This window comes from Neolamprologus multifasciatus, chromosome 4 (assembly GCF_963576455.1).
Source record: "Neolamprologus multifasciatus chromosome 4, fNeoMul1.2, whole genome shotgun sequence".
Lineage (NCBI taxonomy): Eukaryota > Metazoa > Chordata > Actinopteri > Cichliformes > Cichlidae > Neolamprologus > Neolamprologus multifasciatus.
The window spans coordinates 5,175,116-5,192,775 of record NC_140442.1 but is presented as its reverse complement, the minus strand read 5'-3'; the positions used below and the strand labels follow the sequence as shown (position 1 = coordinate 5,192,775).

The 17,660-nt window shown below is 40.9% G+C and overlaps 1 protein-coding gene across 1 annotated transcript in view; it reads left to right on the top strand.

Moving 5' to 3' along the window:
- Positions 1-671: 671 nt before the first annotated feature.
- The window catches only part of mybpc2a (myosin binding protein Ca), a 77,014-nt gene continuing 60,025 nt past the window's right edge, over positions 672-17,660 (top strand). Inside the window, exon 1 of the mRNA XM_085156801.1 lies at positions 672-841. Coding sequence (XP_085012927.1) covers positions 820-841 — 22 coding nt within the window. The 5' untranslated portion in view covers positions 672-819. The remainder of the gene's footprint in view (positions 842-17,660) is intronic.

The window sequence follows — 17,660 nt, the reverse complement described above, 5'->3', positions numbered from 1 at the left end:
GATTAAGTCTGATACGGGAGGAAGTGAGGACCTATGGGTTGCAAAGGGGGTTGCAGATGTGCAGCATCTGTCAGCGAGCTAAAACTTCTTAAAAAGCATGCCCTATTTGTCAATTGGAAGTGTAGAGACGTTTCCTTTGAGCCATCAGCTGATGTGGCCAGGGACTGAGATCGTCTGATCTGCTGGCACTGCAGCTGAGCTTGACTTTGTGGCCTTCCCAAGCTAAAGCTATGCTTAATTATAGATTTAGGGCATGGAAAAAAGGAAAAGATTCACTCTTCATTTTTTAAACCTCCTAACCCTCATCAAAGTGGCAAAAAATATTATCCTCCCCTCTAATAACACAAAACATCTGTGGAGTTTTGCCACTGCGGCATCCCTCAGTCAAATTGTCAGTCAGAGCTCATTAGCATCAGTAAGTTTATTAATGTTCTGCCTACAGGGCCTAATGAGTTAATCAGCTGGCAGGTTTTCCCGTGGGTTGGAATTCTTTATGGCTCTGAACCACTTTTACCCCTCATGGTGTCTCAGTGCCTCCTCGGGGCTCTGCAGCTACCACTAAGGTTTCAAGTGACAACATCTCTGTCACTCTCTTCCTCCTTCCTTGTTCTGCTTGTTAAGGGGGGGGGGGGGGGCATGGCAGTGGTACAAAGTAAAAGTGTTGGGTGGGCATGAGGGGGATAAGGCGGTGGTAGTGGTGGTATGGGTGGGGGTGGCGGAGGTCATAAAAAGGGATGGAAGAGTTGGAAATGCAGGCAGAGCCACTGCCAAGCAGGGACGAAGACGCTTTCAGAGGAATCGCTGTAAACAGACACAGTCATGCCTGAGCCCCAGAACCCAGGTAAGCTGCTCCATCCTGTGAGATTAGACCAGAAAAAAACAGACGTGGAAGCCAGTGAGTCTGTGCAAGGTGCAGATGTGTGGGAGGAGAAAAATCAAGGCACTTCTAACTAATTTTAACCCTTTATTCTTGATAAAATTATTTTTTCAATCACAATAAATCAGGAGTTTTATAAAGTCGTTGGTAATGAATGACCTAATATAGACTACAATTTATTAGTGGGCATGCAAATTAAAGCTGTTTGATGAGTGTTAGGTTTATAGGTGCCTGCCTTTATTTGGTATCACTGTGTTGCTTTCTCATTCCCGAACAACTGTTCTGAGGTATAGTGCGAAACTGCAACTGAGTTCAATGAAAGCTAAACAAGCTGTTTTAATAAATAAAGCATTACATTAACAAATATTTAAAATACTTTCAGAGTTAAATGCACTTAGGTTTTTTTTGTCTAAATGTTGGTAATCAAAAATAAAACAATCCAAAGTTACGGATAAAGAAAAATAAATTATTTTTACTGCTTGAACTTGTGTTTTCTTATAGGAAAAGTGTTTTGTATACATGACGTTTAATTAAGCTGAAGAAAGCAAGACGGTAAAAGTTGGCAAACTTATAGTGACGTCTGATGTGAGTTTCGTAGTTATAACTGATGAAAATGCACATCATGTGCAATTATCTTAAGTGACTATGTTTTATTACAGAGACAGAGTGCATACGCCTTGTTTTTACACTAAATCCAGTGTCATATAATTATGCAAAACTCCATACATTTTTATATACACTGAAGTTATTTAATTAAAAGAAAAACAGAGGCTGTAAATAGCAGTAAATTCCTTCTTTTATTACTGATAATAAGCCCTTTCATTGCACCATAAACTGGAAGTATGTGGTTCCAGCAGAGCAGGATAATCTTCCCATGCATGTGGCATAACATTTGGTAATCTCAGCGCTGAAACATCACCACAGCACTGTGATGTAGTGTATGCTGTAATGTTTCTATCAGTCACTGGGTCTGAAATATGCTCCGCCGCCTTTGTCAGCAACAACCTCAAACTGTAAATCATCTCGCAGCTGGGCGAAACGAGAGCATGCATGAGGGAAGGAGTGGAGGAGGGCACGGGGGAAGAAAGAGGTAACAGATAAAAGCGGAGAGATGAGGGGAATGATTTGTTAGAGGGACCTCTGTCAAGTCAGGTGTAACTACCTTGCCGTCGTATCTCTGCACCTCAGACACCTTATCTATCTGACCCTGATTGCCTCCCTCATTCTATTACACTGTCTCCTCTGCTGGCATCAATCTCCCCATTCGCAAATCTGCATGAAGTTCACCATATCACTGCTGTTATGTAAAAGTCAGAACTCCCATTTTCTCAGATATATAATTCCGATATCTGTTTTACTCATTGAGCTCTTTCAAAGTCATGTGGATCAGACCAAAAAAGGCGTTTTGCTGAAAGCGACATGCGTCTGCAAACGTCCGTATTTAGAAATGCACGTCAGCGTCGATGCATCATAAAATGCATTTGATGCACTGAAATCTGTCCCCTTTAGTGTACCTTATACCCTTTCCCTTTTTATTCTCCCATCAAGCAGTAATTCCATCCCTGCATCCAATGTGTCTCCAGGCCAGCGTCCTGACATCACACATATTATGTTCCTAACACCACATTACAGCCGTCACCCAGTCTCCTCTTGTTCTTGTGTTTCCACCCATCCCGAATTATTGCCCCGCTCATGAACTACCACACACATCCTCAGCTTTGGAGCCCCTCTGCCCCTGTCGATCAGCTGGTTACAGCCCATGTGACTCATCCATTAAGGCTGCTTGGGGCTTCAGAAGACTTGGTGATCGGGAAGAAGCACGCATCCCAATAAACAGCCACAAGAATAGTTCTCAAGTGTAAAAGCGATGGCCGTGGTCTTGTGGATCCACAAAAGGAAAGGCGCCTCTAGAGAGGGAGGGGAAACACACTTGGATGGACCTTAGCTGACCCATATAAGACACGTGGAAGGAGCCCAGTAGGATCGTAGTTTTCATGTTAATCATGGATTGTTATGTCTCATGAACCAGTGGGCTCTTTGGAACGAGCCAGTCACAGAATAATTAGACCTTGCGCACCAGAGTTGATGGTAATAGTTGCAGGGTGCAGGGTGACAGTTCGCTGGCGCTGCTCCACTGCTGCACGCGTAGACATAACAATACAATTTTTAATTACCAGTAACGCTGCCAGAGGCCGCCATCTCCACTCAAACACTCCCTCCCCTGTTAGCATACAAAGGAGCGCACTCCAGCTTAACAAAAAAAGACTTTGAATCTGTCTTAGATTCATACGAAGGGCAGACGTAGACTGATAAATGCATCCATCCACTGCATCAAGTTCTTGAATATCTTAAGTAGGAGTAACCATACTTTTTTTGAGCGAGCACATCGAACTGCTCGGCTCCTACTCCAGTTGTTTTAGCAGAACTTCTGCAGACTTGTCTGTTAGACAGTATGATGCTGCTCAGACAAATGAAAACAGCTATCACCACTGCGCATTTTCAACGGCTACTTATGAGTGTTTTGGACTCTTTGATGAGTGCGTGTAAATCGTCTGCTGATGCCAGCTTTTTTTTAGTCTCATAGACTGGATATAACAGCTAAGAAGACCAGCTGTCAGTTTGAGGACTTTTGTTTTGAAGAATGGTCTTTGCCATCCTGGTCTTTTGGAGCCAGCAGTAGCTAAAAAGAGAGAGTAAATTCTAATTTCGCATTTAATTCTTGCTAGTGTTTCAGTGAGTGCTTTGCAAAGACATAGATACTTGATAAGTTGAGCATTAGAATGCCACTAATAAAAACCTGCACATCAAGCCAAGTTTTTGTCAAATAATGAATAGAATTAAATTAAATACAGATGGTAAATGGCCTGTATTTATATAGCGCTTTACTAGTCCCTAAGGACCCCAAAGCGCTTTACATATCCAGTCATCCACACATTCACACACTGGTGATGGCAGCTACATTGTAGCCACAGCCACCCTGGGGCGCACTGACAGAGGCGAGGCTGCCAGACACTGGCGCCACCGGGCCCTCTGACCACCACCAGTAGGCAACGGGTGAAGTGTCTTGCCCAAGGACACAACGACCGAGACTGTCCGAGCCGGGGCTCGAACCAGCAACCTTCCGATTACAAGGCGAACTCCCAACTCTTGAGCCACGATCGCCCAACAGAGCAAGAGGCAGAGACACTGCAAATGCTGTTGAGCTGTGCAGTTTAGTGACTGAAAACAGGTGAAAAGTAGCAGAAAGCTAGTGGCTAAAGCCATCGATGTCAGCATCAACCCGTTCCAGTCAAAACAGGAACGCCACAATAACTTAATACATTTAAACTAAAGATTTAGATGGAAATTTGCCTCAAGATGTTTTTGTACCAATCTGTAAAAAATGTTTATCTCTGCTGTGAAGTTATGCATACAGAAATCAGGTGAGACTGACTCACTTTTGAGGCCAGCATCAAGTGGTCATGGAGCCACAGTTTCTGCAACTTCTGGCTTCATTTATCAGCCAGGAAGTTGCTGCTTAGTTATCCCGAGAGTGGTTTTTTTAGGGTCAAGTCTTTATTTTTAGTATATCTTGTGGGACCGGCCTAAAACCTGTTTGTACAACTTTCTGTGACTAAAGAACATAAATAGATGACAAAAAAAACTCCAAAATGATTAATAAATTTTAGTTTGTTTCATTTTTTTCTTTTATTTGAGTATCGAGCCACTGCACTGCTGCAGGCCTGTTCAGTGACATTGAGACTATGTCACTTTTTTGAACCATTAAATTATTTTTCAGTTTTTATTTTGTTTTAAAGTGAAGAAATTTTATCTGATTTCAGAGCGAGGGAATGTCCTTATTATGGTCACATGGCTCTGGCTGTGAGGACAGAAGCCCAAACTACCAGCTGTTCAAATCTTCCATTAACAAGTAGTATCCACTCAGAAAAAAAGGTGGCTTAAAGAGCAGGATAAAGGAAATAAAATGGCTTCTTTCACACGGGTGGATGAAGTGAGAGGCTACACCAAGGCCAGGTATAAGATAAATAAGGATCCATTTGAGCTCTGAATGCTACTCCAGCACAGTCCAAGAATAAAACCGCTTTCTCTAAAGGATGAATTAAGATGTGCAACTGAATTCTTTTGATCTAAACAAGGATCTGTCTTAGTGATAGCTACAGCTGGACCAATCATATATCTGTGTGTAAAACTGGTGCCAGAGCCCGTCTTCTTGTTTTCACAGTTGTTTAGCAGAAGGTTAAACTTCCTGTATTCCCATGTCTATTATGTCAGATCCCCGCTCTTCAGCTCCCCGAACCACGCGTCTCACAACGGGTCGAGTGTAGCATTACTTCATACCAAGGCTATCATCAAGTTCCCGCAGGTATGCGCCTGCTGCTTGATGGATTACAGACAGATGCAGAGTCAAGCAACTGTGCCACGAGGTCCCACAAAAAGAGTGTGAAAAGTTAACTGATCCCCCGAAATATCATTAACAAAGCCTCTCAGAGCGCAGCCCAAGCAGTGTGATGCGCAGTGGATACACACCCAGAAATGTATCCCATTTTTTAAAAGCTTCCTCTTTGATCAGAGAGAGGCCTTAGCCTATTTGGAGCACTGGTGTTGATGTGAGCCGCAAGACAAAAGGAAATAAATGGAAAGCTGAAGAGGATGACAGCTTAATATGGTATTTAAAGCTGCCTTTGTTTACAGATTCCTCATGTCTAAATTAGAATTGCATTTAGTAATTGTTTTCTTATGAGCGCTTTTTTCACACAATGTCAATTCATTGAAATTGTCGGGAAAGTTTACAGCACCGCTATAAAATCTAATCTTCAGTTTCACACCCATTTTTCAAACCGATTACCAAATCCTTCCCTTTTCTGCGCTCTTGTTCCTCCATAAATCTTCATCCTTTTGTGTGGCAAGGAGCGAAGAGGAAGCAGGGGGAAAGAGACACGACTGGTCCAATTCAAACAAGCCGTAATTCTTATCATCGTCATTAAAAGTCGGTATTATATACAACCATCCGGTCTCTTGTGTTCCCTCCACAAGCTTGTGCGTCTAATCCGTCGGTCGTTGGCCCACGATCGGGCTTAATGCAGGATCGTTGCAGAACGCGTACAAACGGAATAACACGGTGATGTCAGCGCTGTCGGAGCTTTATCAACTTCTCTCAGTGGGAGAAACATTATTAGTGACCTTTTTCTTTATAGTAAAGTCTCTATAGAGCACAGAGCTTGCTTTTGAGATCAAGATGAAATACTGAAAAGAATGGGAAGAAAGTATGTCATTTCATCCTTTCTGCTGTAATAAATCAACACATAAATCACACACGGGTTCTCTAAAGGGATGACAGCACAACAATCTCGGGACCAAATCTCTCATCAAAGCACAGATTGAGGAAGGTTTGCTGTTGTACACAGTGTAAGGCTACAACTAATACCACCGCTTTCCTCGATCCATTGATTAGCTGTCTAAGGTGACGCCTTCAAATTGCTTGTTTTGTCCCACTTGCGCTCAGTTTACTATCACAGAAGAACATTTGAGAGGCTAGTAGCAGCAAATGTTAAAGTTAATGCAGAGATTATTGCGTATATGTGTTCAGATTGTAGATTTTATGTAAACTGTGACCTTTTTAAAATAAAGGAGGGCAATGATGATTAAAATGGTTCAAACCTAGACACAGTCTGGACGAGCATACGTTCAACCATTTTCTTCTAAATCTTCTTCAAAGCACCTTTCACAACTTTTAAAGGTTCATATGAAAAAAAAATCCCTTAAAATATTAAATATTGTTTGTTTTTTTCCTCCAACAAGCTAAAACTAAGCAGCCGAAAACAAAAAGTAGGTCATCCAGATTTGCAAAGACCGCTCCTGTTTATTTCCTGGTTGTATCAGTGCAGTTAAAACTGCGAGTTCTTATTTACCAGGCAGATCAACTCCCTTCCCGAGGCTTTCATTTTACAGATGAGTGGACATTTGATCAATACAGATTTTTTGAGTTTCAAAGTAATATTTTTTCTTATATTTGCAGTGATTTTGATCAACAGTTCAGGAAAAAAAGAAGAAAAAGATCAATAAAATCGTCATAACTGCATGTTTTTTATTTTAAAACTGTGTCAAAAATTGATTTCATGGAAAGCTGCTCTGCGATCTGCGATGTGCAGTTATTATTTTTGATTCTGACAATCACTCGAATTACGGGAACATCTGCTCTTTGATGTTTTACACCATCCATTACTACCTGCGTGTCAAGCAACTATTTAATTGCTACTCGAGATTTATCCATTTACCTTCTCCTCCTACATGGAGAGACAGTCTATTCAGTACGTGATGCAGCTGTAAAGATCATCAAGACTGTCAAATTAACTTGGCAACTGATTGAGTGATCGGGAGGGCAGAGGCTTAAGCGTACCCAGATTCTGTTGACAGCTTCGCTCTCCATCCTCATCATAAAATGGTGAAACTACATCAGTCATGCTCTGCTCCCAGCGTGGATGCCAGCCAAGTGCCAATAATACCATTGATACTCATACACAGAGTCTGTTTATAAATAGACTGCTTTAATATTAATCTTCTTTTTATTTCTCCCCTGCTAATACGCTGCATTTATATATATATATATATGTGTGTGTGTGTGTGTATCTGAATATTGTGGAAAATACAAAAAATACAAAAATACTTTCGGTCACACCGTCATGCGATTTAAGGAAAGTGTAGCAACAGCAGCAGCTTGGCCACATGTGATTACTGCATATATTAATAAAAGAGTGAGTTGCTTTTATATTGGGATTAAGGTGCTTTACAGGCATTGAGGGATTCCCTGTTGAATAGCGTTCGGAAAATGCGTAAGAATTGGAGAGGATTGGACTTTCAGTTACTGAAAACATCACTCAGTAAGAAGCAGAGCTGCTCCCAGAGCAGAAGCAGCCTGACTGGTTGAGTTAAATCTGACTAATTCAAAAAGAACAGTCTCCGCTCTGAGGTTCATGATTTAATTACTTCCTGAATCACATTTATTTATTAAAACTGTTAAAAATGTATGGCTAAATTCCACTTTTTGGGGTCAACTTATAAAGAAATCCTGGGTCCTGCACTTCTCTTTTTCCATCCATTGCCAAGTCAAACCTCACATACTCACATCTGTCTATAAGGAAACGTAGCCCACTGGCATTACGTCGATTCAGTAGCTTGTAAAACCAACTTTAGCATCAATAACTTAAAAGAAGCATTTTCGGTATGACTTTATCGGTCTTTCGTGTGGAGGAATTTTGGCCTATTCTTCTTTAAAACATTGCTTTAGTTCACAGAAGTTTGCAGGCTTTCATTTATGCACAGCTCTCTTAACGTTCCCCCACCTTAATGACTTTGTGTTTGACGAATGACTGCAAGGTGCCCAGGTCCTGTGGCTGCAAAACAAGCCTCCCACCAGCTGGTATGAAGTGTTTGCACTGATATGCTGTGTTGGGGCTGTACATCTAAACTTTGCTCTCATCTGTCCAAAGGAGATTTTTCCAGAAGTATTCTGATGTGTTTAGATGCAACTTAAGCTGTGCTATTATTGTCTTTTTCTTTTTCTTTTTTTTCCGGGAGAGGACATTTCTATTGGCTCCTCTTTTAAATGAGCCATACTTACCATACTCAGACCTGTAATGTCTCAGGTGTAGCTCTTAGGCTTATTGAAGTTTCTCTGACGCTTGAATGGTCTTATTTTGGGGTCAGTTTGATGGGACATTCACTCCTAGGATGATTGTGGTAGTGTATTAAGTGTATTATAAGTGTCTCCAGACCAACAAAACACCAAAACTTCTCCTTCTGGAGGTGCTCACGCTAGCTTCTAATCTGTTGATCATCTGTCTCTGACTAACAGCACCTGGCTGCTGCTTACTCCTACTTACTTGCTTAATCGTGTGGAAGCAGTAAAGGCGTAATTAGTTTTTTTTTTTTTTTTTTACAAGAAAGCATAAAGTCCTGAAAAAAAACGTCCTTTTTTCACTTGACCATATTTGAGATGCACTGAGTTGCTCGGTCTTTATTTACATACATTTGAAGTCTATGCTGTTCAAATGAGGGTTTTCCAAATTGTCTTGATATGACTGGAAACACCAAAACAAATGTTTTAATGTTGTTGTTTCAGTGTGATATGAATGTAATCCATATTTTCAGAAAAGCAGTCATTGGTTTGTTAAAATCTGACATCAGACGGGTTATATGAGAGGCATTTGTCCAGCCGAGAGTTTGCACAGTCAGAGTAGCAGAGCAATTGTCAAAAGTCTGTCACAGTACTGTGTAGTTAGTGGACTGACCTGTATCATTCAAAAGTTCCCTTGTGGACGTGTACCAAAATCCCATCACACCTTTTCCTCTGTTTACCTTAAGCTGTTGATTCTGTGTCTTTATGGGAAGTAATCTTAATCAATAAGTTATCTTAGACAGAATTATTTTATTCAATATAAGCGCAGACACACATATGAGACAGTTTGTGCAGCCCGTTAGGAGGCACAGATGTTATTTTTTTGCATGATTAAGATCTGCACTCTTTGGGGTTTCCTCTTCGCTCTGATTTCTTGAATCACCATCTGCTGACAAATGAACTTTTGGCATCTTAAAGAAATATTATATCTCATGAATGACACAAGTACTACTAATGTGTAACAGGAGAAAGATCCTGTTTTAAAGTCCTGGTCTTGGTGCTATTTTGCCTCTGGAGCAAGTCTGACTCCAAAAAGTAAAAATGTACTCGTCGGATCTGTTACACACTTGCAAACAAACACACACAGCAACACGAGCTTATAGTTTCACCTGACACACTCATCCTGATATGACAGGGATGCTGTGCAAAATGGTGCCAGGATGCATTAACAAAGTATGAGAAGCAGGACTGTGTTACCACCAATTGGCGTTATGCTCAGCTGTAGAGGAGGCCACGCTAGCCCCAGTTTCTGGTTGACGTGTCTGCTGGTGCAATAGCTTACGGTTATAGACACGCTTAATGTATTCAGCGGTGCTCCAACATGAAGCTTCAGCAGAAACAAAACCGTGTAATGGGTGCCTTTTTTCAGCCGCAGCAGCATCGGATATGTCAGTCACTGAGTTTAAAGGAGACAGCTGTTCAGTATCTAGCATCAAAACACACATTCTTATGAGGAATCTATGCCCTTTTTGGCTTTGTTCAGCGATGAGAAAGATTTCAAGATTCAAATGTTTGTCTTGGCCTGACTCCTTTGGCTTAACTGCCTGAATAAGCAGGAGGCGCACGCAGCAAAGGAAGGCAGGGAAATGTCAAGAGAGATTAACGAAGCACATTCCACAGAGGTTACCCTTCAAAAGCAAAACGGGAGGAGAGATGCGAGAGGCGGACGGAGCGAGAGAGAGAGAGACTGTCGAGGATCGGCGCAGAATTAATCTACTTATTGTTTTCAGATTTATGAAGAGAAACTAATATTTTTTTAAGGCTAATTGCGATACGGCCCAGAAAACTCATAAGTTGCTGGTTCTTATTGTATTTTCTAATGCGTATGATTTGTAACGATTATAACATTACAGAGCAAATAGTAATATAAGTGATCTCTGGAATATAAGTGTTTTTTAAACTGTCTCCAGTGCTGCGTGTTTCACTTGCGCTTCAGAGAACACAAGCACTAAGCCGAGTGTTTTCTTTAGTGCCGAGCAGATCGATAGCTAAAGTTTGAACTCGACCGTGACAAAGTCTTGTCTTGAGGTCAGTATCAATAGGATTGATTAAAATAAAAAGAAGCTCTTGCTTGCAGTAGCTTTATTCTGTATAAATGCTTTTCTGAGGCACGTGCACGAGCCTCACCTCATTGGGTAAAAGAAGTGGCAGATTTTTTGTAATTATTTCATCTTGGTTTTACTTCGTGTAGGATCAAAAACACACACCTCCGAGGCTGAATAGGATCACTGTAGTGGAAATAAGATTGATATTTCCTTGTAGCAATTTATATTTGATGGCGTGTCTCTGCTCTGGGGGAACCTCTCTGGCCTTAAATGGAAAGGTCGAGCGAGGGAAAGCAGCAGCTAGATCCCCATACAGAACGGAGCAGGCATCAAAGACCACAAATATGACAGTGACAAAGTTAGATACAACATGACAAAAAGAGATGAGCTAGAGGTGAACTCCACAGCTGCTTGCAAGTATACAGCAGCCATGGGAAAGCCAATTGGATACACAAATCGACATTGACTAATACTTCTTGAATTGGGTCATTAGAGCATAGATTTGGTTTGCCAGCCCAAATGGTGCTGATTTGGATCAATCTCATTGCTCTTTCGGGGACGTGTACCTGCATGTAAAAAAAGCAGAGCTAACAAAGTGATGCTGGGCTTGTATTTGCTGGCAAAAAATGTTATTACCTCTGGTTTAGGGAACTTGTTTTCAGGATTTAAAAACGCTGATGTCAGATTTTGCAGCCATCACAGACACATACACACAATGTCCTTTGGCACTGACGTCTTAGGCATTGGCCACAGCAACACCGCGTGACAAAAGAAAGATTTTTGAAGAACTACAGAGCCTGAGGAAGGAGGCTGGAGGGGTGGCGATGGAGTAAGTCACAAGTTACCTTTAGTTTGTGTGTTGCACCTTAATTTGGTTTGTTTTCTCTCACTCTGTTTCTTCTTTTTCACATGCTTTTTACTTTTGGCTAAGAGTTAAGCACCAGCACCGACTTGAATAGGTTTAGGAAAATATCGTGGTTTGGATTAAAACGCTCACCTTCATCGCATTAGCTGTGAAAGCTGAAGAACGACGCTCAACCAGCTCAAATGTGAGGCAAAACTTTTTCTCAGTGTTAATATGTCAGGACATCAAGGCAGCTGTGCCAAAGGACACATTGATCTTACCAAACAGTGGGGCGATCGTGGCTCAAGAGTTGGCAGTTTGTCTTGTAATCGGAAGGTTGCCGGTTCGAGCCCTGGCTCCGACAGTCTCGGTCGTTGTGTCCTTGGGCAAGACACTTCACCTACCGCCTACTGGTGTTGGCCAGAAGGGCCGATGGCGCGATATGACAGCCTCGCTTCTGTCAGTCTGCCCCAGGGCAGCTGTGGCTACAACTGTAGCTGCCTCCACCAGTGTGTGAATGTGAGAGTGAGTGAATAGTGGCATTGTAAAGCGCTTTGGGTGCCTAGAAAAGCGCTGTATAAATCCAATCCATTATAACAGCAATATTTGCAGGCTGGTTGAAGAAAATGTACAAGAGCTAAATCGAATTTATAACTGGTTCAAAAACCAAATTAGAACATTAAACTGCTCTAAAGTGCACGAAGATGAGTAAAATATTTAAAACTTATATGGATTATTACACGCTATGTGGTGAAAGATTATATTCTAAGCACACGGAAAACTCAGGTATGCATACGCCTTTTAGTGTCTGTGGTCAGATAGAAAATCCCCTACCCAGGCACTTAGCTTAAAAATCCCCCCATGTCTTGACTTCAGTTTTATGACTTAATCAGTTTTTAGCCACAGTCATGAGGTGCTAAAGTCCCCGAGACGTTAAAATGATATAAGTGATAAGCTTTTGGTCTATAATTATGGATGCACTACGCATCAAGCGATGAGTGTATTTAAAGAAAGTATTGGTGGTGGCAGGGTCAGCGAAAAGTGAGTAAATCCTCTTTCAACACGCATCTCACATGGTATTTGTTAAATATAAACCATGTAGCCTATATCTCATCTCCTCCACCGAACAACCCAATCGTTGAGCTGCTTGACCCCAGTCGGTCTGGCTCATTGTTCTTCTCTCTCCCAGTTCTAGTTTCTGCCTCTCTGCTCAGCCGTTTACTTCAGAGGAGAGCGGAATCAGATTAAAGTAGGACAAAGAATTGGCGGGACAGAAAAGTGCTGAGAGTGACGATTTGCATTAAGTGAAAAGTAAGATGGAATGGAGACCGCAAGAGACATTATCCATTTAACAGATACCTGGAAGACAGGGAAGCAGACGGCTGTTGAGTGAAATTATCTAGGCCAGAGAGGACCGTCGATGAAGCGTGGACGGTAATGAGAGCGCAGATGGATCCTCGCAGACAGAGCCTTCATCAGCCGTGCATTACCTTCAGCATTAGCAGGGAGGGTTCAAGGGTTACAGTGATCCTGGTTGTGACTTGGTTGTCACAGCTTTCTCAGAGCTGGACAGAGAGACCTGCAGTAGAGGAAGTGCTACAGGCCTGGGCTGAAGGAGAAACGGGTCACTTATGGATAATTAGGAAAGGATAAAATCGTTCTTTAAAAGCTGCACTAGGCAAGTTTCTTTTAAAAAAATAAAATATACCCATCTTATCAGCTTTGATCACAAAGTGGAGCTACAAAAGAGAACTACGTCACTAACCTTGACTAACTGAGATGCTGTAGATTTCCTCTTTCTGCACATTTCAAAAGTAAAGCTTTTTTTCCGAGTACATTTCACATAAAATTTAGCAGATTGTAGGTGTGTCATAGGATTCACCTCTTAGACCTCTTGAACCTAATGAAAAACATCTAGATTATCACTGATACGCCTTGAATGTCCTGGATCTGAATTTGCAATAATGCTACAGAAATCCAGAGAATGTTCCTCCTGCTGAATTCTGCTCTTCCAGCCCATCACACCACTATTTACTCCCTTTACTCAACTGATATGGTCTGAAAAGTCTTGCCAATGGCCAGAGTTCTCCATTGTGGGCTAGATTTTCTAAGGCCTGAAAAAAAAAAAAACATACTCAGAGGTTATTATAGATATTTGTGTCCAGTGATGCCAAAAATATGTTGCCCAGCTCAGCTTTAACGGGTAATCAAATAATGTTGCTGCTGGTAACTGTGGTGCCAATTTCAACTGAGTTACACAGTTATGGGTAGCTTAATCTGTAGGCCTAATAATATGTCATCGGAAAGGTCATTACAGCAAAGCCTTAAACACCAGAGCTTTTATGTGTTTCCCAGCTTGATTTTGGATGTCGTGTTCGCTATTCCCTGTCGTCAGCAGGACTGATTTCTTTTTGAGCTTGGCATCAGAAAAAATCCCCCAAAAAACAAAAATAAAATGAAATAAAAACAGAAAATGGATGCTGGGTAGTTTTCTAGAAAGTGAGCATCATCTCTTCCAGACTGGGCTGCTGCTTTTGTATATGGTTTTATTTGCTTGAGTTATTTTAAAAGGTATTTTTACATTCTATTTTTAGCTTCTGACATTCAAAGCCAGACTAAGTTCTAATATTTGTTTTTATTTGTATTGTTTTAATATATTTTCTTCTTATTTTTTAAGCTGTACAGCACTTTGGTCGTCTGTTTTTCTTTTAAAGCTTCCACAGTATGTTATAATGTTTCATATATAAAAACCCAGCAAAGTAAAAATTAGTTAACTTTCATAAAAATCTACTGGAGAGATCATATTTACCTGCTCAGGGTTGCATTTTATTATGCTGTGTATATAAATGGATTTAGTTATCTTTCACTCCTTGAAACATGTCAAGAAATATCAGATAAAAGAAAGAATCTGCTGAATCTCCCACTTTTTAATCATTATAAAAAAGCATTTTGTCTTTTATTTTGACTTATGGCAGAAAAGAAAGACGAGAAGACAAGAAAAAAAAGCTCTAAGGTGATTTAATGTTAGCTAATGCTCTATCTCGGTTTTCCAACACACTGACGTACGATGGTGTACATTGCAAACCTGCTCAGTATCACCTCTTTGGTATCAGTGTGAGTATTTTATGCCTCAGGGGATGTGCCAAAATAATTCACTTACTTATCCAAAGGATTGCCGAGGTACGCACGCGAATTACTTGGCTCTCTGAATGAATAGATCGGCTTGTCGAGTGGGAGACCCATCTGGTAGCGCGATAAGAAAGAGATCCTACCGGCCTCTTAGCACTCAAAGCTTCTCATTTTCAACATATTAACAAATGAGTGCAAATGCGGCCGGCCTCATAAACAGCAGAAAAGGAGTATTGTGTTGAGAGAAAGATTGTCTCGCCGCTATTTGACATTTCACTTCTTGGAAACAGAAACAATCTGTGTGTCTTTTACACTTCACGTGTTTTTTCACGTTTATTGCCACTTGCAGCTGCGAGTGCAAAACGTCCTTTGTACATCTTTAAATATTTTCTCCGTGCTGCATTTTGGATGCTGGGTAATAATTTGCATTTTTTTCACCCCTCTATCATCATCTGCATGAAATGTTTCACCTGGGATACACAGAAAAAATCTAAAGCGCTTGCTGATACTACCCTCATGATGCAAACTACCTAAATGGGAAAAAAATAACCAATCCAGAGCAGTGAAAAGCTTATAAATTAGATGTGAAAGGGTGATCCTGATAATGTATAAAATCCCTGCGTAATCATGCAGAGAGGAGGTGGCAGTGACCTTGAGGGCTAAAAATTCTTTTGTGAAACCTAATTTACTGCACAATGAACGTTGCTGGGTGCAGTGGAGGAAACTGCGCAGAGACTGGTGAGTGTGTCACTATCTTGCTTGTTTGCGGTGAGACAGCACGCAGCTACAGGGTAAAAAGATCTTTGTTTTAAAAAGCCTGTGCTGTTTTGTCGTCGTATTTTCAAGTTATGATGTAAGAGGGGAAGAAAAGGTTGTCAGTTGGGATGCAAATTAGCAAGTCTAATCTCCTCTCTAATGTGTCTCCAGTTTATCACGTGACCAAGATGTTTGTTTTATTCATCTGTTGTTTAGGACGCCTCCCATTAATGCCTGCAACTGCAGATTTAGCTTTAACCGCAGTGACAGTTCTAAGATGTCACACCACATATAACATTTCAACACAGTCAAACCAGAGTCTCTGAGCGTCAATATCTTTCTCTCATATCTTGACACCAGTGAACCAAAACTCTCATTCACTCTCATATTGCTGTGCTGCTGCTCCGCCGACACTCAATGAAGCTCCGACTGAGATTTCATACAATGACAGCTGAAACTTTTACATCTAAGAAAGCTGTGCAGAAAAAAATAGAAAGCTATAGAACTGCTTTTAGTCAGGAAACGCTCTTTCACCATCAAACAATGTGAGGAAAATGTACTCACACTCGGCTTTCCTTCCTGGGTTTTATTAATGTGCAATTACTGGTGTACAATATAGTTTTTTATTACAATTCTATTCATCCAACTCAGGGTTGCATGGGGGCTGGAGAGGCAGGGTACAACCTGGACAGTAATGTGTTTCAGAGCCAAACACACACCATGCATGCTTACACTTACACCTACTGCTAGTTTGGAAACATCAATTCATCTTACATGCATGCCATTGGACTGCTGGAGAAAGGCAAAGTACCCAAAATGTGCAAACACCACACAGAAAGACACCAGCTGGCCTGTGGAGTCAAACCCAGGACATTCTTACTGTGAGAAGGAAGTGCTAACCATGACACTATTGTAGAAAACTGTGGGAGAACTGTAGAAATTCTTTTTTGAAAGGCTTAGTGAGAGGTAGTTGCACATTTGAGACCCCAGACATGATCTTTGAGCAGGTACTGTTTGTTGTACCTTGCAATAAACTCCTTTAAAAATTTGCTGTCTATTCATTTAGTTTTACATTTTCTATAGACTGCTGGGTTATGATCAGTGTTGGTCAAGTTACTTGAAAAAAGTAATCAGTAACTAATTACTGATTACTTCCCCCAAAAAGTAATCCCGTTACTTTACTGATTACTTATTTTCAAAAGTAATTAATTACTTAGTTACTTAGTTACTTTTTAAAAACATGATTTACAACCTGAATAGGTGATAAAGCGATAGATCTTCAGCCCAGTTCTACTTTTTCTACATAATCCATCATACAAAATGTAATCAAATGAAAAAGTCTCTTTTTAAAACTTGTTTTATTAGTTTAAATCTTTTAACTTTATGCATCAAGCAAAAATTTAATTATATGCAACATTCTCTGACTGGAAGAAATTTGTTCAATATTTAAACCTATTTTCTGCACATTCCAGCACATAAAATAAAATATGTTTTGTGTTTACACTCAGTCTTTTAAATAGATGCAAGTAAAACACAGCAGGAAATAAATAACATCAAAGACTAGCGGTCCTGTTGCTCTATTTTCACCTGTAAAGCAGGAATGGGTGGGCGGAGGTTTACCCTGGTGCAGGTGTGCGCAGCGGTCAGTGGAAGAATCCGCTAGTTTCTCTGTGAGTTTCCCATTACGTCGTTGCGCACTCGGTGCTTGCTTGGAAGTTTAGGGGGGGTTTTCTTCGCTGTAAAAGGAAGTTTTCTTCCCACGCACAACGGACACTAATGTTTTTGTCACTTTTTATGGAATCAAACTCAAAGTAAGGTCAGTACTTCCACACTTTAAACGCTGCACGCTCATACTCTCTCCCGCACTCGATATAGTATCCATTGTTGATCTGCACACAGCTGTTGTCACCAACGTGGCACTCGCTTACGTCACTGTCATGAGACATTCTCGCAAAAAAATCACGTTTTTAGTAACGCAGTAACGCAGCGCACCGTTTTTGCAGTAGTAATCCCTTACTTTACTCGTTACTTGAAAAAAGTAATCGGATTACAGTAACGCGTTACGCGTTACTGCCCATCTCTGGTTATGATTGCTTCAGTAACGCCTGCCTCGCGCTTTGCTACAATCAAAACCCTGTAAAACAGCGGTCCCCAACCTTTTTTGCACCACGGACCGGTTTGTGCCCGAGAATATTTTCACGGACCGGCCTTTAAGGTGTCGCGGATAAATACAACAAAATAAAACTAGTACAGGTACCGAAAAAAAATTAGATTTATTCATAACGCACGTGAAAAGACCCAGGAAAACCGAGTTAACGAAAAAAAATGATAACA